This window comes from Protomyctophum parallelum (assembly GCF_964188405.1).
Source record: "Protomyctophum parallelum genome assembly, chromosome: 1".
NCBI lineage: Eukaryota > Metazoa > Chordata > Actinopteri > Myctophiformes > Myctophidae > Protomyctophum > Protomyctophum parallelum.
In genome coordinates, this window is record NC_139697.1 from 74,806,091 (window position 1) to 74,832,018 (window position 25,928).

The following is a 25,928-nucleotide window of genomic DNA, read 5'->3' on the forward strand; positions in this document are numbered from 1 at the left end:
CACTTCACAAATCCTAGGCTGCATATCCACTAAGAACCCTTCAACCCAGACAGGATAAAAAAATAACATTTGTCAGATGATGGCTTTTCTTTCTTCCAGGAAATAAAACATCTGGGTTTCCGAGGCTGGATGATGGCCTGCTGTGAATAAGGATCAATGGATTATACCTTATACTGCTAGAATGAAGGACATATTTGCACATTGATGACTCTTTCCATTTTCGAAAACTTCACATCTCAACAAGGCAAATGTTGTATGGGGTCCCTGGCACGAAATTGTAGGATCCTTGACATCACAAAGTTTGAGAACCACTGAAATGGAAGACACACTACATGTGCACAACAGATGAAACATGGAGTTCATACTCTGCTATAATGAAGGTGTTCATTATCACAGACATTTTTGTCTGTGTTTGTTTCAGTACCCAATAGCATTATTCAATAGAAAAAGCACACCTGTGTGAAGTGAGGGGCGCTAATATATTAAAGTATAACTCATGTTGATTATGTGATGTAATGATGATGTAAAACAAACGGTGCCAACACAAATTATCTTTATTGTTAACCCATTTAGACCGTAGGACGTGTGGAAACGTCATAACTAATCCAATAGTCCAGTACCTGCCTGTAGACCCTATCGCAATTTGGTGTTGGGGGAATTTCTCACTTGAACTAAGTCAATGGGTCCCTAGACATGAAAGATCAATGAGGTGCTTGTCCGCCATAGTGCCACGAATGGCGCAATGGCCACATCAAAAATGGCCGCCATCGGCTATGATGAAAATCCAACCTTTTAGTTTTTTAGTGTTTAAGCACATGTAATACATTCATTTTGACTAATTGTGGTGTGTGGAATTCATTTCTGATATTGTTTTGATGATTTGGGGTGATTTTGACCTTGAAAGGTCATAGTCAAGGTCATTTTGCTATTCCACAGACCTTGGCCATAACTTGTCCATTTTTAGGAGTAAGAACAGGAACAATAAGTCTATTTCAACTAAATCTGACTCTTAAAATTAATTTCTGATATTGTTTTGACCATTAGGGATCATCCTGTCATTGAATTATTGATGTTAATGTCATTTTTCAATAATTCGATTATGATTCTTTAGTCGCTTTTACTATATATTTTCATGATTTGTTTTCTTTACATAAACAAAATACATGGGCATGAGAAAAACAACAACAGCACCATATGTGCTGTGTGAATAAGCCCATTGTACAAAATACTCTGTCCATGGCCCAAATGAGCCAATTCATTGCTATGGCAACCCCATAGTGGAGGTAAGTCAATATATCATAAGAATCGTTCACTTGATGGTACAAGCACCAAATTTGGTACACAAGTGCTTCAGAACCTACTCTCTCAGAAAAGTACGTTGTCCACTTGAAAAAACTAAATGGCCACCATTTTTCAAGATGGCCGCCAAATGAAAAGGGCCTTTTGTGGCAGTTCTGGACAACCGTGGGTCCGACCAACTCGAGACCGGGCACTGCACTCCCTGTGTGTGTGTGGAACGTGTGTGTCGAATTCGGTGAAGTCGGTGGGGCAAACGGTTCTCGGGTTACATGGATTACAGATGTACAGACACACACAGACTTGAATATAATGTCAATGGGCAATGCCCATTGGGGTTTTTTTTAGATGATGGGTAAGAAGAGAGAGATGTGATGTCAGGTGGTGTGGGCTAAGAAGTGGTCAGGGCTAAGATAAAGTATATGAGATGTACAGTAAGTGCAAAGAGAGATGGTGAGGGAGGGAGAAAATGATTTGTACCAATTGACCAAACAGTAGACAGTAGTGTATCACGTTAAGGTGAGTATAGAGATGGAAATGTTCTAGCAAGTGAAGCCAGTGTATTGAGAATATGGGACATATGTGTCAGGAGTTATTTGTGACAGAAGGCTACCAGTGAGAGGGAAGATGTATGGTAGTGAGACCAGCCATGCCGTACGGTTGGAAACGGTGGCACTGATGAAAAGGAGGCACAGCTGGAGGTGGCAGAATTAAGGATGCTATGGTTCTCATTAGGAGTGAAAAGGAAGGACATTATCAGAAATTACTGAATTAGAGGATCAGCCCAGGTTAGAAGGTTTGGGGATAAAGCAAGAGAGGTGAGGTTGAGATGGTTTAGACATGTGAAAAGGAGGGATGAGGGTACATTGGGAGAAGGATGCTGAAGATGTAGCTGCCAGGTAAGAGGATGGCCAAAGACAAGGTTTAAGGATGCTGTGAGAGCTGACATGAAGGTGGCAGGTCACAGAGGAAGATGTAGAAAACAAAACCAAAAGGGGTCCTCCCCTTTTCCCTGTGCGTGCACACACACACACACACACACACACACACACACACACACACACACACACACACACACACACACACACACACACACACACACACACACACACACACACACACGGTACTCTACAGTACACTACAGTATGTTACAGTACAGTATGGTAAAGTACAGTAACGTGCGGTACGGCATGGTACAGTATGATACCATAAGGTATGGTACAGTACAGTATGATGCCGTACAGTACAGTAAGGTACAGTATGATACCATACAGTAAGGTACAGTATGGTACCATGCAGTACGGTACAGTACAGTACAGTACAGTACAGTACAGTATTGTACAGTATGATACCATACAGTAAGGTACAGTATGGTACAGTATGGTACCATGCAGTACGGTACAGTACAGTACAGTACAGTATTGTACAGTATGATACCATACAGTAAGGTACGGTACGGTATGGTATCATACTGTACCTTACTGTACTGTACGGCATCATACTGTACTGTACCATACCTTATGGTATCATACTGTACCATGCCGTACCGCACGTTACTGTACTTTACAATACTGTACTGTAACATACTGTAGTGTACTGTACAGTACCGTGTGTGTGTGTGTGTGTGTGCACGCACAGGGAAAAGGGGAGGACCCCTTTTGGTTTTGTTTTCTACATCTTCCTCTGTGACCTGCCACCTTCATGTCATCTCTCACAGCATCCTTAAACCTCGTCTTTGGCCATCCTCTTACCTGGCTACCTCTTCAGCATCCTTCTCCCAATGTACCCTCATCCCTCCTTTTCACATGTCTAAACCATCTCAACCTCACCTCTCTTGCTTTATCCCCAAACCTTCTAACCTGGGCTGATCCTCTAATTTAGTCATTTCTGATCAAGTCCTTCCTTTTCACTCCTAATGAGAAGCATAGCATCCTTAATTCTGCCACCTCCAGCTGTGCCTCCTTTTCATCAGTGCCACCGTTTCCAACCGTACGGCAAATAACTCCTGACACATATGTCCCATATTCTCAATACACTGGCTTCACTTGCTAGAACATTTCCATCTCTATACTCACCTTAACCTTACACTACTGTCTACTGTTTGGTCAATTGGTACAAATAATTTTCTCCCTCCCTCACCATCTCTCTTTGCACTTACTGTACATCTCATATACTTTATCTTAGCCCTGACCACTTCTTAGCCCACACCACCTGACATCACATCTCTCTCTTCTTACCCATCATCTAAAAAAAACCCCAATGGGCATTGCCCATTGACATATATTCAAGTCTGTGTGTGTCTGTACATCTGTAATCCATGTAACCCGAGAACCGTTTGCCCCACTGACTTCACTGAATTCGACACACACGTTCCACACACACACAGGGAGTGCAGTGCCCGGTCTCGAGTTGGTCGGACCCACGGTTGTCCAGAACTGCCACAAAAGGCCCTTTTCATTTGGCGGCCATCTTGAAAAATGGTGGCCATTTAGTTTTTTCAAGTGGACAACGTACTTTTCTGAGAGAGTAGGTTCTGAAGCACTTGTGTACCAAATTTGGTGCTTGTACCATCAAGTGAACGATTCTTATGATATATTGACTTACCTCCACTATGGGGTTGCCATAGCAATGAATTGGCTCATTTGGGCCATGGACAGAGTCTTTTGTACAATGGGCTTATTCACACAGCACATATGGTGCTGTTGTTGTTTTGCTCATGCCCATGTATTTTGTTTATATAAAGAAAACAAATCATGAAAATATATAGTAAAAGCGACTAAAGAATCATAATCGAATTATTGAAAAATGACATTAACATCAATAATTCAATGACAGGATGATCCCTAATGGTCAAAACAATATCAGAAATTAATTTTAAGAGTCAGATTTAGTTGAAATAGACTTATTGTTCCTGTTCTTACTCCTAAAAATGGACAAGTTATGGCCAAGGTCTGTGGAATAGCAAAATGACCTTGACTATGACCTTTCAAGGTCAAAATCACCCCAAATCATCAAAACAATATCAGAAATGAATTCCACACACCACAATTAGTCAAAATGAATGTATTACATGTGCTTAAACACTAAAAAACAAAAAGGTTGGATTTTCATCATAGCCGATGGCGGCCATTTTTGATGTGGCCATTGCGCCATTCGTGGCACTATGGCGGACAAGCACCTCATTGATCTTTCATGTCTAGGGACCCATTGACTTAGTTCAAGTGAGAAATTCCCCCAACACCAAATTGCGATAGGGTCTACAGGCAGGTACTGGACTACAACCAACGGATTATTTTTTAGTTGGCCTCTCCTTCTGCACCATATTCCTTAATTGCTCTTCACGCATGCACGTTGTCGTTCACTTCCCTGTATACCGCAAGGACTATCTAAAGAGGACGAGGAGCGAAGACCGTACGGTGGACGCCATGTTGCTCCCTGGAAGGAAATAAACATGCACAGTTGAGACCAGGAAGTTGTACATGCATACATTTGGGCATGTACAACTTCCTGGTCTCAACTCTGAGAAGGAAGTGAAGTGGAATGCACTGGAGTCAATGAGAGCTCAGTGACCAGCTCATGAACAAACAATCAAACATTATTTATGAACAATTGAGACCTTTTGTAAAGTAATCACAGAAGACATGTAACACATTATTGTCTGCTGTGTTATTTGATGTGTACACTGTGTAATTTTTATAGAGGTATGGTATCTAAAGAGCACAAAGTGCCTTTCTGAATGCACCAAGTATCGTGAGACTTCCCACCGTTTCCTGTCTGGAAGCCAAATCTTGCGATACTTTGGAGCCAGAAACGATGGTCTGCTGCTGTTTAGATCATCAGATAAAATGATATACTGTGACGTGTCTCCCATATGTCGCTGCAGTTTTGACGGCTTCATTGCTTCATTTGAAAGACGCGTTGAGCATAAGAAACACAGTGGCAACTCTTCTCCTTTCTCAGTAGAAAACGTAAATCCAAATTGAACATAATCGTCACTGTATTTTCTTTTGGCCTTGGTCGCCCATTCCCTTTTACGTTTAACAGTTTCATCTGCCTTACTCCTCCTCCTCCTCCACTACCACCACTGTCGGAACCGTCTTTTTTCTTATTATGAAACGCTCCATGGTGGTTCATTGCAGGCCGACTCAAGGATCAACTTCAGTAGCAAGTTATAAGTTTACCACGGTACAATACCACGGTGTAAATGTGCAAAAATCTATTAATACGTTGTACCCGCGTGTCTGCCAAAACTAATTCAGTGCGTGCTGGATGTTTACATCGTGAGGTGTTTTTTTTTGTGCGTATTTCACACGTTGAGCATAAAGCTCACTTGACTTTTTTAAATGTTAGATTCGACTTAAGTTATTATTATTATTCACAAACAAGTAAAAAATTATTATTCACAAACAAGTAAAAAGAGTGCAAATAAGTTATATATATATATATATATATTAAAAAGGCAAAAATTCAACTTTTCTGAATGCCTGGCTGCGGACCACCAGCAGTAGCTCCGCGGACCACCAGGGGGCCGCGGACCACCGGTTGAAAACCCCTTGTGCATGTGCGTGCATGATGTGCACGTGTGCACGCACGCGAGCTCCGGCAGCTTCTGGTTCTGCTGCTTGTAGTTTGTGTGGGAACAGCGACAGCAGACGATGGTCGAGTCTGAACGTGTTTTTCCTTCATTCGAGCGTTAATTTGCAGTTTAGCATCGGAGTAGCCTAATTATGACCTGACGGCGAACTTAATGTGACTGCTGTCCTGATTGTTAAGTGTCTACATGACTGACAGGCTCTGCTCTGCAGAGTCTGCAAGGAATATCTAACCGAGAACTGACAGCTTATGTTCGGGGCACTTGCCTTTCCAAACACCGTACTGGGAACGGACCGGAACGGACCATGATGATTGACGGGAAGGTTTTGCGCACCAGGATTGAGAAATCAGAATACTGTTCATGATTAACTTCATCCCAGGTAAGTTATAGTTTTGACGAATTAACACAGTCACACCTTAACGCCTAATTGTTTATAGTGACTCTAAAGCTTACTACATGGCTATTTCGGTGCTTTTATGTCTAATTTGTCTATTGACCTTGTCATTATTGTTGCTTTGGACTGATGGAGAACAGCTTGGATCCAATCAAGTTTATTTGGACTGTCAACATTGTAAAAAGGATTTAATAATGCTGAGCCTGAGACAGTGGTGGAAACTAAGCTATATGGTTTAAACTAAAGTTACTTACATTTATTTTACAGTTACTTTGATTTAGTTTATTAACAGCGTCGGGTGTTTTTTTTCCCCGAGGCTTATAAATGTCAATAAATACTTTACGTCGTTCTGAAAGGGGCAGGACAGTGATCAAATGATAAAGGATGGTGATGGTGCATTATTATTATTATTATGTACCCTTTTCATATCAAGGTCCATTATTCATTTGGCATTTGAGCCACGGACCACCACTGAGGACATAAAGGCTCTCAGACCCAAAACGTAGAATATTTTGTTATCAATACAATTTTGTCAAAAATTCATGCAGTATTGATGTGGATACGATTTTGTTAACAATTCCATCCAGTATGAGGTACCATGCAGGCGAGATAACAGGCAAACATTGATCAAAATAACAATTCTTCTACATTCTCTAGTTGTGTAGACTTCCTGTAAGCAAAATTAAAGGGATATTTCACTTTCAAAAAAACTTTTGGTCATTTTATCATCTACCCAGGCTTATGCGAACACCTCAGACAGTTCACAAGTCGCTCGATTAATTTTTATTTGATATTAATTTTAGTTTCCCCATCATATACAAACCCATTGTATCATTTTAACCATGATAGATTCAACAAAAACACCCATACTCTTTTCTGGTGACTGATATTGTTCTAATATGTGAGGGGGCGTTTTTTTATTATGTATTTTTATAATTGTTTTGGAAAAGAAGATCATGAGGACGGAGGAGACAAAACATAATCAAAAATAATTATTACAAATAAATAAAAACAGTAGCCTAAATGAAAAAACTCTGCTCCCTCACATGGACGATATCAGTCACCAGAAAAAAGGAGGGTATTTTCGACTAATCTATCTTCTAATGGAGTTTGAAGTTACAATGGGTTTAAGGAAAGGGACTGGGAAGCTAAAATGAATATCAAATATCTCAATTCTGAATCAAGCAACTTAGAAACTTTCTGGGGTGTTCACATAAGCCTGAGTAGACGATGAAATGACCAAAAGTTCTTTTTTAAGTGAAATATCCCTTTAAGTAATGCGGATGTTTATCAATAATTTAACTCTTGAGAGTGTAAAATGGCCCTTAAGTTACGGGTCCATTTGGTTTCATTTTACACTCACGAGTTAAAGATCTAAAAGGGTCTATTTGGTTAGCAACTCTCCATCATCTAGCTGGGGATTCCCTGGGACCCTGGTGGGTCCGTGTATTTTACGGCCAACTGAATTCTAATTTCGTATTTGACTAGTATTCAGAATACGGTTTGGTGTTCTGAAAACTGTTTGTCAAATATATAAATGGTAAATTAAAACATAGAATACAGTTCGTTTTCTGAATACCGTTTAGAAATGGTTAATTAAAAACTTAGTTTTAGGTATTTAAAACCCGATTCTAGATTTTCGTTGAAACAGTATTCAGAAAACGAACTGTATTCTATGTTTTAATTTACCATTTATATATTTGACAAACAGTTTTCAGAACACCAAACCGTATTCTGAATACTAGTTGTCAAATACGAAATTAGAATTCAGTTGGCCGTAAAATACACGGACCCTGGTGTGTCCCGGATAACTGCATGGATGAGAACCACTGCAGTAGCACAAAGTAATTTAACTTACCAGCTGCATTCCAATAGTATGAAATTATTACATTTGAAATTTAAATAGAGCTGAAGACTTTAATGTAGCAACTAAAGTTTTCATTTAATTGTAGTGGAGTAAAAGTAGCCTACAATATTAGCCTCTGAGATGTAGTGGAGAATTAAAAGTACTAGAGACTAGACTAGAGAGAGAGATGCAGCTACAGAAGTTATCGTTGTTTTTTATCAGTTAATTGCAAATAAAGTCACTCACTTGTCTAATCAAGTCTAGTCACATTAGACTGCCAATGTGACTAGTAAACTAGTCTTAATGGTGGTTGTATTAAATTGTACATGGTTTTCCTGTCACAACAGCTACAAATCTAGTCATGTTTTCAAACTCATTGGTGTTTGTAATTTGTGTGAAGTTATGTGCGCCTCTGGCTCTGATATCTTATGTTTCTATACAGCTGACAGATCAGGTTCAGGTTCAGGTTCATTTATTAGTTTGTCCCCATGGGGCGATTTGGTTTACAGCAAGGCATAACACAGGCAGGTAACATGAGACACAAAACACAGCAAAGGCACATAGTACACATAGAACATTTAAAACAGGATGGCAGTTCAAGGTATCAGTGTAACATTATAATTCATAACTTTTCCAGAAAGTTGTATAAAAATAAAAATAAAACTATTAATACAGATACAATTTATCTGTATTAATAGTTTTATTTTTATTTTTTTACAACTTTCTGGAAAAGTTATGAATTATAATACAGATACTGTACAAAGTGTGCAGGTAGCTCAGATTTCAGCTCTCACTGAGCCTGTGTTTTCTTCTTCTCTTTTGGATCAGTCACAGTGCTCAGGTATTCTGCCACTGTGTATGCTCTGTTTATAGTGCCAAATAAATATCTTTACATTTTGCGCAGGTTTTGAGTTGTTTCTTCTTTCCTACATGTCAGATGAACAGTGTTCTTTTGTTTTGTTCTCTTCTCATTTGGTTTAGTACAGTGGGGTTTATCTCTCTCTGGCACGCACCCACCCACCCACGCACGTACACTTATCTTGTCTTGTTTTGGATCAGAGTAAGAAACTGCTGCCGAAGCAGACAACCCGCAGCGCTCCAGGTTAGAATAAAGTCCTTACGGTGCAAGGCTCGAATATACAAGCTGAAATTAAAAAATGCCAGCATGTCCTTTTCATATGAATTTATTTACCTCTGACGTTGATAACGAACGCCTGTGTGGCCTTCGTCAGCGTTATTGTTTTGGATCAGTCACAGTGCTCAGGTATTCTGCCACTGTGTATGCTCTGTTTAGTGCCAAATAATAGCTTTACATTTTGCTCAGGTTTTGAGTTTAGTGCCAAATAATAGCTTTACATTTTGCTCAGGTTTTGAGTTGTTTCTTTCCTATATGTCCTATGGACATTGTTCTTTTGTTTTGTTCTCTTCTCATTTGGTTTAGTACAGTGGGGTTTATGTCTCTCTGGCACGCACACACGCACGCACCCACCCACCCACACACGTTGTACGTACACACATTTATATTTAAAACATACATGCTGGCCCTCATTTTTCCACCCCTGTGAGTCATATCACACTATGCACATAAGGTGTGATTCTATTATATGAATAAGCGTAGGCTTCTCTAAGCCTGGCTCAGCCAGACTTCAGCCGCCCCTAATGTATATGCATATGCCCCGTGCAGTGCAGTGGTATATTAGTATCACAATGCAAGGCTAGGCTCCTTTAGACACAATACTTATGTATATCATAATTGATATGTGTTAATGTTTTCTGTTTTCTGGAGAGAGAGAAAAAAACTAAGCTTTTAAATTGCTCAGCACTGAAGCCTGGCAGTAGGAGGAGGGCAGTCAGATGTATTTTGTGTGTCCACATTATTCATTATTTCTTAGGTTGACACTTCATAATGTTCAATTGAATACACACACATTATTACATAAAACAGTGATGTAAAGTACATAGTTGGTATTAGATTGCAAGTGCTACTTATCTGTTAATCTCCAGATGATGCTTATAGCCACTTGACATAATCTTTTAAGACAAAGAAATGTAACAATAATTATGTTGCCTATTTGAGCACTGCTGAACTGCTGGGATATGTTGTTTTACTGTATCTATTGAAAAGGTGGAGACAGAGGAGGCAACTAGGAGTGCCGCCTTTTACAAAGGGAAATGTTTTATATACATTATCTCAACACAATGGCTCCTCATGTGTTAAACAAGGAATTCAACTTTAAACCATTCCTGAAACATGTCTGGTGTATTTGTTGACCTGTGATAGCGCCACCAGGAGGCCAACTTTTGAAAAACAAATTTTTTATATTACTCCTCCAGATTCTGTCCAAAACTCCCGCAAATCGTTACACACTGTTCACACATATTCCATCCTAATTGGCTAACATTGGCATTCAAAGTTTGCAGGATTTTCCCCGTTTTTAACAAAAAGCCTCAAATCATGAACGCAGCGTGCAATTTACGTGAAATCTTTCACAGACTTTCCTACTAGGCTGAGGAATATAGCCCACCCTTTTCACATTGGCCTGTTATAGTGTCTCTACATCTGACCTGAAATCTCAAACACTCTCCATATATGGATATATGGAACCTGTTCTGACATAGTAATATTGCATTTAAATTTGTATTCTCTATAGCTGACTGGTATTTTGTGACTGGTATTCTGTATGGACAATTGTTGTCCTTTCCACTCTTTCCTGTACCTGCATGACACCTGCATTTCCCCATGAAATAAATAAGTTCAGTCGATCCTGAGGATGCGGCTGAAAGTCTAGCACTCTTAACTGAAACTGTCTTGTGCTGTAGAAATGCCGCAAAAATAATCACGAATGATAGACCTTTGGTAGAGTCAGCGGTAATTACCCCATTTTGGGCGGGAACCCCTTTTGGTGTTAGCATCATGTTATGATTTAGCTATTGAAAAATAGCAGATCTACAAGCTCATAGCGCGCCACCGAGTGGCGCGCTACGAGCTTGCAGGTCTGCTATTTTAGAAAAATCTAAGAACGACTGACATAGAAACATAGCTTTTTCAGAAAACTGTCAGGATGTAGAAGACATTTTTAGAATCTGATCTCAGGTCAAAATGGGTTAAATGATGAGTCACAGCATAGGCAGGCGCTGATCCCGTTGGGGAGTTTGAGCAGTGCCGAGCACTCATGGTGAACGCAGAGTACCGGTGTGATGCATGATGATGATGTATCTGGTCACCGCATGCATTCTGAACGGATTTCTGTCATTCAAACTCTGTAATATGAAAAGTCTGATTGCTGATTCCTTGTGCCAGTAGTGGTTTTATCATCAGCTAATAATCAAAGTGTACAACGTAGGGCTTTAAGCAACTAGTCGACAATTCAACTAGTCGACTAGTAAATGCACCTTGTTGGTACTAGTTGACTAGTCAACTAGTCAACTATTAAGAATCACTAGAAGTGAAAGCCCTACTGTATGTGAAATGTATTTGAGTCACTTCCCTTCTGCGTCTATCAAAGCTACACTCGATTACAATAGTAAAAGACAGCCAGTGTTGTTCTCACTCACAGCCACTGTGAGTGAGAACAACAACCTATAATTATTTCATACGTCAAAACTTTGTCACTCCACAGGCTCGGCGTGCAGATCTAAAACAAACTGTATGGGGTGCAGATTCAAAGCAATACTACACATGAAAAGAACAACCACACTCGCAAGTTGAAAGTCTTTTTATCTTCTTTTTCTGCCTTTATTGCTAGATTTACAGTATATCTGACAGGAGATGGGGAGACATGGGGGGGTGATACGTAGCAAAGGTCATCGGGATCTGGAGTTGAACCCGTGACACACTGTCAGGCTGGCAGCCTAGGCGCCCAGACGGCTACACCAGCTGCCTGGGGAAAGTTGAAAGTTTTTCTTGCTTTCTTTTTTTTTTTACGATATTTTTGCCTTTATTGATAGATCACAGTAGGTAGTAAGGATGTGACGGTTTGAAAATTACAAAACCGGGTCGATATTGAATAAAAAATCGACCGAAACGGTAAAACCGACTTTGGCCACTGGAGGGCGCACTTGAGTCATTTTCGTTTTTTTCCATAGCGGTGTAAAGACCATAATTTGGACAACAAAGTGACAGATTTAACACATTTGTCTTTATTTCTCAATGCTCACACAAATGGAAACAAGCCATAGTGTTTTCTTGCCTTGGGATCAATTCTTTAAGCATTGTATTTGTATTAGACAATTAACGCATCGTGATGCATCTGCACCAGGCCAGCTATATAGGGTCCATGAGAGTCCAAAACATATCGCTGTCGTGTCCAGTGTCCAGTCCAAATGTGAGCAACTGTACCTACTGTTTAAAGCCACTGGCCGCTTGACTTTTCGCTGACGAGAAACCCCTCTCCCCTGTCGCAGGGTAAACAAAACGTCATATAGCACATGGCTAATTGTACCCGTGCCAGGGAGGAGGAGGAGGCGGCGCGGCTGTAACTTTCTCCAGGCCAATAATGGATTTAATCATTCCAAATAGGTCTCTCCATTCATTGCTACGGTCGACATGCTCGTCTCGCTGTCTGTTTAGTTTTGACTAACGCAAAGCTACTGCTGCGCTGTGCAGAAGAGCCATTGAAGTTTAAGACTCCCAGATTTGCGACATTGAGGGGGCAGAAAACTGAGCGCTCGAGCACTGTTCATGCAGCCTGGAGTTAAGCGGAGTGGGACTAGCTGGAGTTTAAGAGTTGAGATTGTAGAGCTTGTAGATCTGTCTGTTTTTGCAGCGCCGGTGTTTAACTGTTTTAAACTATTGTACAGTGACTATTGAAACTTTATTGTAAACAAACAACACTGCGTGGTCCACCCAGCTCCACCCCCCTGCCCCCATTAACTTGAAACCTGACACCTGGTTTGTGTGTGCTGGGCTGCTGGCCGCTCTGCAGGCTACAACAGGCAGCCAGCAGTGAGCCTGAGCACCGCGGCGAGCGTTGCGACCGCTTCCGTCGGCAAACATAAAAATACGGTTCGGTCGGTTTAAATAAATGAATCCGGTTTACTAGATGAAACCGGATCGTTCCGGTTGAACCGGAAACCGTCACATCCTTAGTAGGTAGACAGGAAACGGGGAGAGAGATGGGGAAGACACACAGCAAAGTTCGCCGGGATGGGGATCGGGACTCAAACCCGCGACACACTGTCATGCTGGATTACCAGCAAAGGTGCCTGGACCGCTTAGCTGGCCCAGGCCAAGTTGAAAGTCTTTTAAAGCATTTCATATGCTGCAGCTGCAGCAGCCGTCGCAAGTAAAGAATGCGGTTTTGCCTGTTGACCTTCGTCAGCTCATAACGTAGATAAGCTGCTGAATGCCAACAGGCCCGAAAAGTGTTTGTTGCATCCTTTGCTGTCAAGTAAAATTTTACCATGATGTACTGTGTGCTGTACCACACCGTACACCAGAGAGACTTAGGTCGCATTCACACCAGAATGCTTTACTGCGATTAAATGAATCCTGCTGCGTATTGTCGGAAAGTGCACTTCCATTTGGCAGGTGTGAAGCCTCATTCGAATCCTAATGCTCATCGAAGAACCGCATTCTACTATATACAGAATACATTATGTTATACTTTAGCTATTGAAAAATAGCAGATCTTTAAGCTCATGGCGTGAGCTTGTAGATCTGCTATTTCTTTTTCAATCGTGAAAATGTGGCACAAATCTTTGAATATATATATTATTTCAGAGAGTTTTTACTCAAATCTTTGCTTCTGGGGGGGGGGTCCCTGGAACAACATATTTTCAGATGGGGGTCAGTCGTCCTTGACATAAAAATGTTTGAGAACGACTGAAATAGAAACATGGGTTTTTCTGAAAACTGTCAGGATTTAGAAGACATTTGTAGAATTGTCCTCAGGTCTAAATGGGTTAAGGAAACACATAAAAACACTATGTAGCCTACAGAATATCCAGTCCGTCTGTACGTAAACATGGAGTGTTGTCACTGCTGTCGCTGTGTGGGGAGGGAGTGGGGACTTTCTTCATCTCGATAAACTTGTAAACGTCGGAGGTCGGATTAATTTTGTGCTGCTGCCTGTCTGTGCTGTGCCTCCACATGCCCAAAAGAACAGTGTGCGCACAAGCACACATGTGCGTAGAATCCAATGGCTGCTCACTGCACCTAGTTGTTATAAGATGGGTAAAATGCAGAGGAGTTTCACCATTATGCTCACGCACACAAGCACACACACCACAAGAGTGTGAGAGTGAGAGACGTCTAGTCCCCGACACACGTTACCCTAATTTTACATCCTAACTATTAGGCCTACTCAAAGTAAAATATAAACACCATAGATTTCACTGTGTAGTTTATGAATTGAACACTTTCCTTCGCAATGGCTTATCTCTTGTAAAAAGAGAGACCAGCCTATTCTCCAAACCATTATCTTATGCTTTGCTAGGTTGTACAAAATAATATTGGGTCAATTTAATTTGCAGGACGTAGGCTACATCGCGCACATCTGCCTTGTCTGTGTTGTTGACATGGGCTTGCAGGACAGAACTTTTATTTGTGACAGACACATAGTTCCTTTGCAGACAATACAATCTGTTTCTCATTGGTCAGTCACAAAGCTAAGAAAACAGTAGCCTACTTTTTCTTCATGTCAATGATTATGAGATAGTTCATTGGCATTTCAAGCTTTCCTCACGAAGAGGCAGAGCAGCCAGCGAGCCTTTCTCTGCTCTGCGGTCTGGACAAGTGCTGTCAGCGCGCAGCGCATGCAGACTAGAGTTATGAATAATACACATTCCGGGGTTCGGGCTGTAAGTCCACCTCTCACAGTGTTTTTCCACTACGAACCATTGAACGTGCATTGTAATACACATTGGTCTGAATGGTCTGTGAGCGTAGCGATACATAGGGCGTGTTCGGAAATAACGCACTGAGCGCACTGTGCAATGCAAACTAATGGGCGAGTGCGCTCCGGTGCGGTATTTCCGAACGCGCCCATATACAGGCGATACGTGTAAAACCCCGGACATTTTAAGGAATTTATAAAACCCCCCCGGACTGCCCGGACAGCACCCCAAAAGAGGACTTGTCCGGACTAAATAGGACGTATGGTAAGCCTAAACAATCGACAACGTCGGTGAATGCAAACAGCCATGAAGCCCATGTAGCTGAGCACGCAGCTCCACAACACGGCATGCGCTTAATTTGTTTACCAAACTTCCTCGCAGGAGGTCAAGTTTAATTCCATTATACATTATTTAACCCGCCTCCAGGGTCCAACAACTACGTATGAAGAGAGCTACCTCTAATGTTAAATTGTTAAAATAAAATGCTAGTATTTACACAAGTAAGACGCGCAAACGCGGGAAGCGAACGCAGCTCGTGTGTGTGTGGTTGTGTGTGTGTGTGTGTGTGTGTGTGTGTGTGTGTGTGTGTGTGTGTGTGTGTGTGTTCTACAGCTGCGCCCTGTGTGTGTGTGTGTGCTACAGCTGCGCCCTCTGGTGGCGGGCGGGTGGTGTAACAGCGGGACACACACACACACACAGACATTCAGCCCTTGCTGTCATAGTAAGTGGCTCACTGCGTTCGCAATGACTTGTAATGTAAACGAAAACACATAGTTTTCAACTGGGAAAGGAAATGTTTCAAGCGTGCAAGTAGAAAGTAAAACAATCACACCTGTGTGAAGTGAGGGGCGCTCTTATCGTACATCATCATGACGTAAAATAGTCACTATGCCTAAAATTTGAGTCATATTTTGTTTACCATTGCTTTGCAAATTTTGCTTGAATAAATTAATTTTTTGTAAGGCAACCTCACCTTTTTATTGCCTAATAATAACATGTACTCTTACCAGCTTGTCAAAACAATACCATTTATATTATGCATAATTGAGTTCAGTCTTTTGGCCCGGCCCTCCAAAATATTTTCAGTTTCTCATTTGGCCCCGTGAGAAAAATGATTGCCCTCCCCTTCAGGAACTTGGAGTACAAGCCAGTGCGGATAGTGCGTGCTGTTTAGTGCCAATGTTCCGGCCCAATAGAGCAAGATAAATCAACTATTAAGCAGCGCTGAAGAAGACAGATGCAATGTGTGTGGGCTAGGCCCTAAGCCCATTTATTAAAGGCATACGGCAGTGTACCTTCACCTTGTTGCTTCTTGGGGTATGACTTATTGATCTCAAAGCAAAACCCAAGTCTCTCTTCTTCTTATTTTGTTTGTGTGTGTGTGTGTGTGTGGGGGGGGGGGGGGGGGGGTTTAAGTGCATTTGTGAAAAAGCAATGCTCAGCCAAACGGCTGTATTTATTATTTATAGACATCAAATGCAATCTATGGTGAATGGTACGACATTTAAAAGATCAGGAGGTTAAAACATTCTTGGCAGAGCACAGATTTGTCTGTCCATTCTTATATATCCTTTGGGCTTTCTTGCTCTTTAAAACCGTTTTATAGGCAGTTTAAACTGCCTAAGTGCCTATCAAATGGCAAAGACCGCATTGGGGGTAGCAGGAATGATTTATAAACTTATTTTACTGGCACATAGCACATAGTTCACTCACTGATGAAGGCTGTAGTCGTATTTTAATATTGTTTTTTACGCCAATTCTGAGATGATTGATTTATCCCCGACCAAAAGCCAAATCTTGGTGAGTTAGCCCCCAGCTATTATTAATACAAGGAAACAGCACGGAAACAATGAGCTTTATCATAAAGAACAACAACAACCTGGTAATATGTTAGCCCATTATAACCGGGAAAGCATCTGTGTCATTTTAGATTTGAGGTGAGCTTGTATCGCTTAACTTTGTGCCGTGCAATTATTAACTCAAACCTTACTTCTGGGGGCCCCCGGACGGTCAAATACATATAATTTGAGAACCAAGCATATATGGTTTTCAGAAAACTGTTTTAGAAGACATTTGTTTAGTAGAATCGGCTTCAGGTCGATTAATCATGGGATTAATGCAAATCCCCCTCACAATACAGTCACCCTGACCAGTCACCCTGACCAGTCACCCTGACCAGTCACCCTACACATCGACAGCCCAGCAGACACTTCAGTACCATGGACAGCAACCACAGCAACATGTCCGCGACAGCCTTTCGTAGTTTGCGTAGCCGGTGGTAATTTCGCACAACTTCTTTACCTGGGTAAAGTGCCAATCAGCAGCACTAGAAATTATAATAACTAGTGTTCACCATTGTATTTTTTTATAGTTGGTGTAATGTGTGAAAAGGTAGTTCAGGGTTCCTAAGCAAAAATATTTAGTTTCCAGACTTTTACTGCTGTTCTGTTTTTCCCGCGCAGGGGACTCAGGGGGAGCCCCCCTGTGTTTTAAAAATGCCAGTTTGCAGTGGGAGTTGAGAGACAATTAGGGCCGATTCATACTCCTATTTTACCGCTGTTTCGGCGCTGTAGTGACGAAATGAGCCGACTTTAGGACGGTACCCGCCCCCCGAACCTCAAATGACGTCACATTGTAGGCTCTACAGCAGTGTTTCTCAACCTTTTTTGTCCCAGGGCACACTTTTCATAGCCTACAAATATCGGGGCACACCTAGATATACAGTGTGTGTATATACTGTATATATACAGTATATATATACACATATATATTAAATATATATATATATATATATATATTGTGGGAGGTCGGGTGGGAAACGGTACTCGGAATGCAGTATCAGGGGTTAGACACACGATGGCGCCCCTTGCTTTGTTTATCAAAGAAGTTCAAACAAAGTCAGTTTCACGTCAGAACTCATACAGACAATATTCTTTTCCAAGAAGTCCCGGGTCCGAGGCGGGAGTTATCACTGCAGAGGATGAGAGGGGTGGTTAGCATGTAGTCAGAGTACAAGGTAAGTGTCTAGTTGGGGCCTGAGACTCCGGTCTGGGCAATTCTACCAACTAGTCTTTTCTGTAACTTTCTTTCTTCTTCCTTTCCAGGTTCCAGAGGGGCCAGGAGGCTCCCCCCGGAGGTAGGGACGGTGGTAGGTAACTCCCTCTATCCACAGGGCTAAGAAGAGTACTTTTGAGTAGAATTACTCGGATACATATCGGTGAGTAATCAGAGTAAAAGTACTTGGTAAGGGGACCGGGTGAGTATGGTAGCTAGGGCCCCTTAGGCTCGGCCAACAGGTAGGTACACAAGCATTTATACTCTGATTTCTCTCTATCTACTGGGTGGCCGGGTCGATACGACAACGGCAGTCAATGTGTCAGAAACAGTGACTTTTATTTCTAATCACAGCCTTGGTCTTCTTTCACCAGGGTAAGGGCGGCTCTCGCCAACTTAAAGTCTTTTACAGGTTTAACTGAACAGAAACGGCCTGTCTTCGTTCACAGGGCTAGGGTGACACTTTAACTAGAATGTACAGCCTTGGATAAACATCAACAAGATCCTCTTCGTTCACATTCTTCAGCGCTAGTGTGACACAGGTAACTATACGTCTTTTCTTCAGTTAACATCAACAAGGTGCTCTTCAGTTAACATCAACAAGGTGCTCTTCATTCACAGTTCTTCTTATTATCGTTAGCTTCTCAAGCGTCGGTAAGTGCCTCTTCTTAGTCAACGTGTGATAGTGAAAGAACGTTTGTCTTACTGCGACCTTAACGTGCGGTGGTCTGCCGGTGGCTACGAGGGTCCCGTCTTCTGCTACTCGTCCCCGATCCGAGCCAGGAGGGTCTCCAGGTATGCACCGCTTTCCAAGCGACACTTGGTTATGGGGGGCACACACTCCCGTGTGTGCTTTCAGCCCCACTCCTACAAGCCTGATAAGGTGAGAATACAAGCGTACATTGAGTGGTGGTACAAGCGATCAAACAATGTGTTTAGGTCATATGTCTGGATCCATAAGGGTGAGCAGTGAGGACTTACCATCCAACGCCAAGTGGACGGCATATGCTGCCTGCGCGTCTTGGTGTGTAGCAGCGAGTGATACTGCTAGACGTGAGGGTCGTTTATAAAGGGTGCGGCTGACAGGTTGTGTCTGTCGTTAATTGCTAACCCGGGCAGTGGCTGGAATTAGGCGCAGCTGATTTAGGATTTCTCTGGGATAGTATACGGCGTCTATGACACGGCCGTGGGCATGCCGCGCCGGCGCTTGTCTGGTTGCCATAGAGACGCGCCCCTCCCACTGTGGCGAGACCTGACACACTCCACAATATATATATATATATATATATGAACCCAATATACTTTTAAAAACACACACGACAGCACTCGTCAAATAACTTTAAAGGGAAAGAAAAGGACAGAGACAGTGACTCAGTTTCACCAATTTATTTTTGAAAACTCATACAAAATATAGCACACACATGTTCAATTTGTCAATGCAAAGTAATACTTCTAAATAAAAAAAGGAGTTGTAAAAACAAGAACAAAAATCTTTTGCCACAATACAATGGTCTTAAACTTGAGCACTTTTGTACAAAGAAAATCGTAAAAAATAATTGATAAAAAGAAAAGTACCGTAAATATGTTTGACAAGTTCTGTCTTAGTGTGAACCTTGAGCTTGTTTTCCTGAACAAAGAGTTTTTATCCTGGCTGGGATGCTGGAGAAACAGACACGGAGCTCCTCATCAACTGCTCTCAGTCTCTCTCTGCGTTTGTTTTTTATGCAAGTCAGGCTAGAAAAGCTAAGCTCACACAGGTAGGTTGTGGAAAAGGGGAGCAGCACTGCCATTGCGCTGGCTGTGATGGCTGGATATTCTTTGCCAACAAGTCTTAGTGGTACTGCGTATCAAGAGACTTGCCTGCTTTGTTGTGTCTTTCTCCTTTTTTTCTTTCAAACTCACGAAAAAGTGTTTGTCCTTTGTAGCGAGTTCATCATGATTGGTATCAAGGTGACGCTTCAGTTTACTCGGAACCATGCCGCTGTTTTGCAAGCTTGAATCCACAAACTATACACAGCGGAATCGGGTAAGTTGTATCCACAGTAAACGTGAAGCCAAACTTCATGTAATCATCACGGTACAGTCTGGCAGGGGCTTTCTTGCGTTGGTAGTAGTCGCCGTTGTTGTTCCCCCCAGCGGCGAGGGACCGCTTGCTGTGCCGTCATCAGATGCAGGTGACACGGCGGCGCTGTCTGTGCTGCTGTCGGGTTCTGGTGGTGTCTTTCTGGAGGGAGCGAATTAACATTTCTATGGCCGATGGTCGTTAGAGTCTATTGTTCCGTTGTCATGTTGTTATCGCCGCTTTCGGGGGAGGGATAGTGTTACTTTCGGTCAAAATCTCGCGGCACACCTGGACATATCAAACGGCACAGTAAAGTCCCGCGGTACATAGGTTGAGAAACACTGCTCTACAGAGCCGAACCGACTTTTATTCGGCTCTAAAATAGGAGTATGAATCGAGCCTTAGAACGATTTTTTAAACAATATTTTTATAGTTTTTATAGTGCTCAGTGTTGAGTGTTGCCACGTTCCTGGCATTAATAAAATAAAATAAAAACTTTTTTCCACCACTGGGAACAGTCACACAGTAATGTGTGAATTTCGTGTCCATTGATGTTTGGTTAATTAGCTAATATAAGAATGAAGATCAGACATCTGGTTGCGCACTAACTCTGTCTTAACCTGTTATGGTTGTCTACCTACAGGCTCTGCTAGGAGTATCTAACCCAGAACCCACAACTTGCCTGTCTGAGGACTGTCGAAACGGATCATGAGTGCGGACAGAAGTTGGAGCACCAGGCTGGAAAAATCTGTCATACTCTTCATGATCAACTTCATCCAAGGTAAGTGTGTGTGTGTGTGTGTGTGTGTGTGTGTGTGTGTGTGTGTGTGTGTGTGTGTGTGTGTGTGTGTGTGTGTGTGTGTGTGTGTGTGTGTGTGTGTGTGTGTGTGTGTGTGTGTGTGTGTGTGTGTGTGTGTGTGTGTGTGTGTGTGTGTGTGTGTGTGTGTGTGTGTGTGTGTGTGTGTGTGTGCGTGCGTGCGTGCGATCATCATGACATGTAGTATGTAGTAGTAGAAGGGGGGATTCAGATTTTACAGGTATTTGTATTTGTGTATTTGTGCTTTACTTGTGCTTTACTTGAGTATTTCTAATTTCCAATACTTTTACTTAGACTACTCTACTACATCTCAGATCCAAATATTGTACTTTTTACTCCACTACATTTATTTGAAAACTTTAGTTACTTTGTAGATTTTGATTATTATTACAATGTACATACATTAACGACTTCAGCCCCGTATACATTTCAGCCATTTGAAAATAGCCGATCTACAAGCTCACAATGTGTCGCAATGCGACATATTGTTAGTTGTAGATCTGCTATTTTCAAAAGATAATTATACATTTTGAACAATTGAAATGGGACATTCTGCACATTGATTACTTTTACTTTAGCTACATTTTGAAGCCAATACTTTTGTACTTTTACTCAAGTACATTTTGAATTCTGTAGTTTTACTTGTAACCAGGGCGCGACGCTTAGCATTTTTCCAAGTGGCACATGTGCTACTAAGTTGAAAAATCTAGTAGTACACAAATTATTTTAGGAGCCAGATGAAAAGTTATCAAATAATGCGTTTTTGAGGGGCGCTAGCCCCTCCTATATACAGCTTTAGTCCCCACACGTCTCAATATTTGCCATTGACAATGAGCGTAGAAATTAGGTCAAAATTTCGCTAAATATGACGTAAATTAAACATCAAAACATTAAACGCCATTGACATTGAAAGCAAAATGTACGGCATATGTAAGCGAGCAAATCAGCTAACCAATCACAGGCAACAGTCATTCTGATTGGCCAGTATGAGATGATTCATGATGATGATAAGAGTGCCCCTCACTTCACGCAGGTGTGATTCTTCTTTAATAAAGTGATATGAGGTAGGGGCGGGCAATATATCACAATATCTTTCAGAAATGATCACAATATTGATATGCATCTGGATATAATTTTTATGTTTGTTTTTATATAATCTATATAATCAATTTGTTTTTATGCTGATAGACTATTAGTTTTTTATGCAGATAGATAGATTGATTGAAATATTTATTAACAGTTTGCAGAATTACAGTACATTTCAAGCACAAACTCAATACAAAGACTGTTAACTGTGAGTGGACGACCCAATTAAGCATTACACTTGTTTACAAGAGGGTCCACCTTGTTCAATTCATCAAAACATTTGTACAAATAGACACTTCTATAGATAGATAGATAATCAATTCATTTTATATATGGATGGATGGACAGACAGACAGACAGACAATCCGTTTTTATCCTGCTGTTCTATCATGTGAGATTCGGTGCAGGGCGCAGGCTACTCGATGGTGAATTAGTATTGTAACATTCTCCTTGGTTTTTTTTTTTTTTTTTTAGATTTTTTTTTTTGCGGCTTACGCCTTTTATTGATTTTTGAAGGGACAGACAGTAGGCTGACAGGAAACGGGAGAGAGATGGGGGGATGACATGCAGTAAAGGCCGTGTCGGGTCCGGGAGTCGAACCCGCGGCACACTGCGACTGGATTACCAGTCCGGTGCCCAGACCGTTACGCTACGGCCTGGGCCATTCTCCTTGGTTTTGACTGCTTCAGTTCAGACAGGACATATACACCTCGGTGTGATGGAAGGAGGTGGTGGGGGGATCTTTGCCTTTTTTTCCGTTGCTCGTTATGCAGGCCACTGACTAATATGTATACAGACAAGTCGTCATTCGTATTATCATTCATCGCACACGCTTTTATAAGCGAGGTGCTGAGCGAGGGTTGTTTTGGTATAGATACCAATCAATCCGTCCACTCTATGGGCCTGATTCTTCAACGCGTTTCCGCTGATATATTGACGTGACAATAGCGGAAAGGCATTTACGTGGATTTCCCACATTAATTTGGAATTCATGGAAATGACCGTGAACTTGACGCTGACGTTGGTTCGTCGGAAACTCCGCTAAATCCTACGGGACCTCTTTAGGTGGCGGAGAAATTTGCGGAAGCATACACTTGCGTATAGATTTATTCAGAAGGCTTTAGTCTTCATGCTGAATCAATAAATTGTTCCCAAATCTCAGATAAAATATGTAGGCATGTGTCCCCAACATATTGGTCGATCAGCACATAAGAAAACGATATATATATATATATAAAAGCAGAGTGCACTTGTATGCCTAAATGCATGCATTCTAGGCAAGTTAGCCTATAGAGTCCCATACAGAAACTGCCCCGCAAGCACGACACCTTTTTATTTATTTATTAGGATATTTCTATCATGCGCGATTGGGGCTGCTCACTCGGCAGCCTTCTACTCTAAGTGCAACGGTTGTGAGCTTGTAGATCGGATCTCGCGGACTCGCGCTGCATGTTAAAAAACAAACTCACAGTTATAATAAGAACATAGGCTTATCTGCATTCTGCACTGTACGAATCCAACATTGTTTAGTGTAGTAAATAATGCCTGCAGTAGGCGGCAGGCCTAATGAAATTGTTTTGTTACGGAGATCCTTGAGTCAGTTGACTGTCGGTGTGTGTGTGTGTGTGTGTGTGTGTGTGTGTGTGTGTGTGTGTGTGTGTGTGTGTGTGTGTGTGTGTGTGTGTGTGTGGCGGGGGGCAGAATTGCTGCCGATCCGATTCACATTGGAAAATGAATAGGGCTAATTAGCCCTATATAAAAAATAGAAGACCACATTTATAGCCTAATGAATGCAGCGTGTTTGAAAGTCGGCCAGTCATATCAGTTTTAAACCAGCTCACCTCCACTTGTGAACATGACGGACAGACAGACAGAATTTATAATAATGTATATTGATATTGATCACATGGATGCCACACACAGAATAGTTTAACTCACTGGATAAACTCACTGGATTATAATTTCTTCAGACAAGAGGATCCCAGGCCTACGAGGTAGGCCTATAATATATTTACTTATGAATGTATGGGCTACTGTTCTTTATCGCGCAACAGTGTCGAGGGCCCATGCAGCCCCCCTCCCTCTCTCTCTCTCTCTCTCTCTCTCTCTCTCTCTCTCGCTCTCTCTGAAAAGACGACTTTTGCATTTTACCTCTGCAAAGGTGTGAGTGAGCACCCGCCTTGGTCCCGAACTTAATGAAATAAATTATAATTATATTGCTTCAGCGGAGCACGCACCGTTGTAAGCTTGGATAGCAGTGACCGCGGCTGTGCACGATCTCAGACAAACTGCTGTCTGCTGAGTCATGCTTGAAGCCTTTTATGGTCGATATGGGGCGTGGATCTATGCAGATGAGGTTGTCGGTTGCTTTTCCGATCACTTTGCACCCGTTGCTTTCAGTATGACCTGCGATACGCCTGTGCACCTGTGGTACACACTACTCTCTGAATAACACGTCATCTCAACGCAGCTTGATCGGACGGATAAATACGATATCTGTTTCCGCCACAGTGTAACGGTGGCGTATTTCATTTTTTATGAATTAGGACCATTGTGTGTGCGCGCGTGCACTCTTTGTGTGCACGGCTGCACGCTGTTTCACCCACGTTTGGTTAAAAGTTATATCGAGTGATGTTTGAACATTGATTACAAACTTTCCAAATAACTTTAGTATTCAAAGTGCCAATCAACTCTCTGTGCTATCATGCTATCCTGCTGCGTTCGCTCCGCTGCTGCTGACAGGGAAGAGAACTGAGCAGCAACACAACACATGGAGCGGCGGGACGGTGGGAGCAAAGGGGACAGATCTTCAAATGAACGCCGCATTGAGCCTCGACACGTTGTTAGCTTGTAGATCTGCTCTTTTTGGCGAAAGACACCACCGTACTATAGAAATATAAATGTAGGTATAGAACTGTGATTATAGAATGTGAACTTGCTGTCAAATTCTGTAGTCGCACCGGTGTTACAAATTGTAATTTACAACTCGCACGGTGCTATTTTTTGTAGCATATGCGAGTACTTAGTCGCACTGTCGAGCCCTGCTTGTAACAGAGTATTTTTATGTTGCAATATTGGTACTTTTACTACTAGAAAAACATTTGAGTACTTTTTCCACCACTGATGGTTTCCTCTGCTTTCAGTGTGTGGCTGGATTGCATTTATCATTTATCTATTATCCCTCTCTTTGGCAAATTGAATCACATTCTGTCTTGCTGGGTTAAACTTCCCGTCATGTGCGGTTCTTTTTCTTCTTCCATGCATTTGTAATCCAAGGTTCATCAACTCAAGCTGTTGCTATATTGCCGGCAGTAAAATGTTGGCTTCACATTATGGACGAAAGGCGAAATGGCCTATGTCTTGTGGAAAAACACTGTCGCATAGTTGTCAGCCAGGGCTGCAGGAGTTTGGGGAAACATTCGATATGCGATAACAACATTGTTGAATATCGCAATGACGATAGGTAAACGAATACCAAATAAGTATACAATTCTAATGTCTTTCTGTCTTAAGTGTGCTGCGAACATAGAACCCATATAGTTCTAATGTCTTTCTGTCTTAGGTGTGCTGCTAACATTGAACCCATACAGGTCAATTATCCAGTTCCAATAATATTACATATAATATTACAGTTTTTAGAGCTGGGGGCGTGTGGAATGTCATATAGCAATTTTGGGCATGTTAAGAAGCGCTTTCGACACCCCGTGGATTGCGCAAACGGCCTTGAATTAGTCATGGGAGTGTTTAAGGAGTGTTTGAGACGTACCCAATCAACATGTCCGTACTATTCTCTTTACCAGTCAGCTGATGTCACATACGGAATGCGCACTTTGGGGATCGTGGTATTACATTTCTTCAGGCTGGCACCATAGAAGACATGACATGACTTTGTCACATTTGTGTTAATTATTCCTATTGCACTGCATGCTGTCACCTTTATGC

The 25,928-nt window shown here is 41.8% G+C and overlaps 2 protein-coding genes across 2 annotated transcripts in view; one reads left to right on the forward strand and one right to left on the reverse strand.

Annotated features, from left to right (window-relative positions):
* LOC310863201 (uncharacterized protein) overlaps positions 1 to 25,928 on the reverse strand; it is a 322,397-nt gene that overhangs the window by 261,813 nt on the left and 34,656 nt on the right. The gene's annotated exons all lie outside the window — the stretch shown is intronic.
* The window catches only part of LOC310863168 (relaxin receptor 2-like), a 138,239-nt gene continuing 118,246 nt past the window's right edge, over positions 5,936 to 25,928 (forward strand). Inside the window, exons 1-2 of the mRNA XM_083771330.1 lie at positions 5,936 to 6,269; positions 20,727 to 20,864. Coding sequence (XP_083627456.1) covers positions 20,792 to 20,864 — 73 coding nt within the window. The 5' untranslated portion in view covers positions 5,936 to 6,269; positions 20,727 to 20,791. The remainder of the gene's footprint in view (positions 6,270 to 20,726; positions 20,865 to 25,928) is intronic.